Source organism: Micropterus dolomieu, unplaced genomic scaffold (assembly GCF_021292245.1).
Source record: "Micropterus dolomieu isolate WLL.071019.BEF.003 ecotype Adirondacks unplaced genomic scaffold, ASM2129224v1 contig_10644, whole genome shotgun sequence".
NCBI lineage: Eukaryota > Metazoa > Chordata > Actinopteri > Centrarchiformes > Centrarchidae > Micropterus > Micropterus dolomieu.
Genome location: NW_025739630.1, coordinates 1 through 975, shown reverse-complemented (window position 1 = coordinate 975; position 975 = coordinate 1). Strand labels below are relative to the sequence as shown.

Here is a 975-nt window from a genome sequence, read left to right as displayed (position 1 = left end):
AACTGAGAGTATTTTGTGTCTTAAATTTAACAAGAACACATACGTGTGGTGCTGGACCCCACATTTATGAAAGGCTGCTTGAGGTTAAGACTTGGTTTTAGGTTTAAGGTTTGGGAATGCGTTATGTATATGATGGGCCCCATGAAGAAAGTGCCACAAGGCTGGCTGTGTGTGTGTGTGTGTGTGTGTGTGTGTGTGTGTCCTCAGTGAACTGTATCAGTCTCTGCAGTAGCTTCCAGCTGCAGCAGTCAGTTCAGTTTCTGTTCAGTCTGACTGAGGGAGGTTTTTGTACGATGCTTTTTCACTGTGTGAACAGATACTGACTGTTGATATCATGATAACTCTGACAGTAGTAAACTGCTGCATCTTCAGCCTGAACTCCACTGATGGTCAGAGTGAAGTCAGTCTCTGATCCACTGCCTGAAAAACGATCTGGAATCCCTGATTCTTGAATGCTAGCAAGGTAAATGAGGAGTTTAGGAGCTTCTCCATCTCTTTTTTGGTACCAGGTTAATAAATCTCCATCAACCTCCTGACTGACCCTACAGCTGATGGAGACGGAAGCTCCCAGAGCAGAGCTCACTGCTCCAGGCTGAGTCACTGTGATCTGGCCTCTGGACTCTGAGGATACAGAGACAAACACATAAAGCAGCGTCATGGTTTTGTGGGCTTCATTTCAGAGGGACGGATGTTCATAGAGGAGAGGAGTTTGATTCTCTGGACTTTACCTGTGAAGCAGCAGCAGAGGAGAGTCCAGATGAGGACGGAGACCAAAGTCATGTTTTTGATGAGGAGGATTTCTGTGGCTTCTGTTGTCATGAAGGACAGCTGTCAGTCATCCAGTGTTCAACTCTCAGGACTATAAAGTCTCCCAGAGCACTGGAGCATGGTGCTGCTGATGCAAAGTGGCTCTCTATGGAAATGCTCTGACTGACTCCAACAGGGACTTGGATTACTCTGATGATGCTGCTTCTC

The 975-nt window shown here is 46.5% G+C and overlaps 1 gene segment (V, D, J or C); it reads right to left on the bottom strand.

Moving 5' to 3' along the window:
* Positions 1-301: 301 nt before the first annotated feature.
* Positions 302-780, bottom strand: LOC123965665. The segment is given in 2 exon segments: positions 302-621; positions 729-780. Coding segments are annotated over 2 exon segments (372 nt in total).
* Between the last annotated feature and the right edge of the window lie 195 nt (positions 781-975).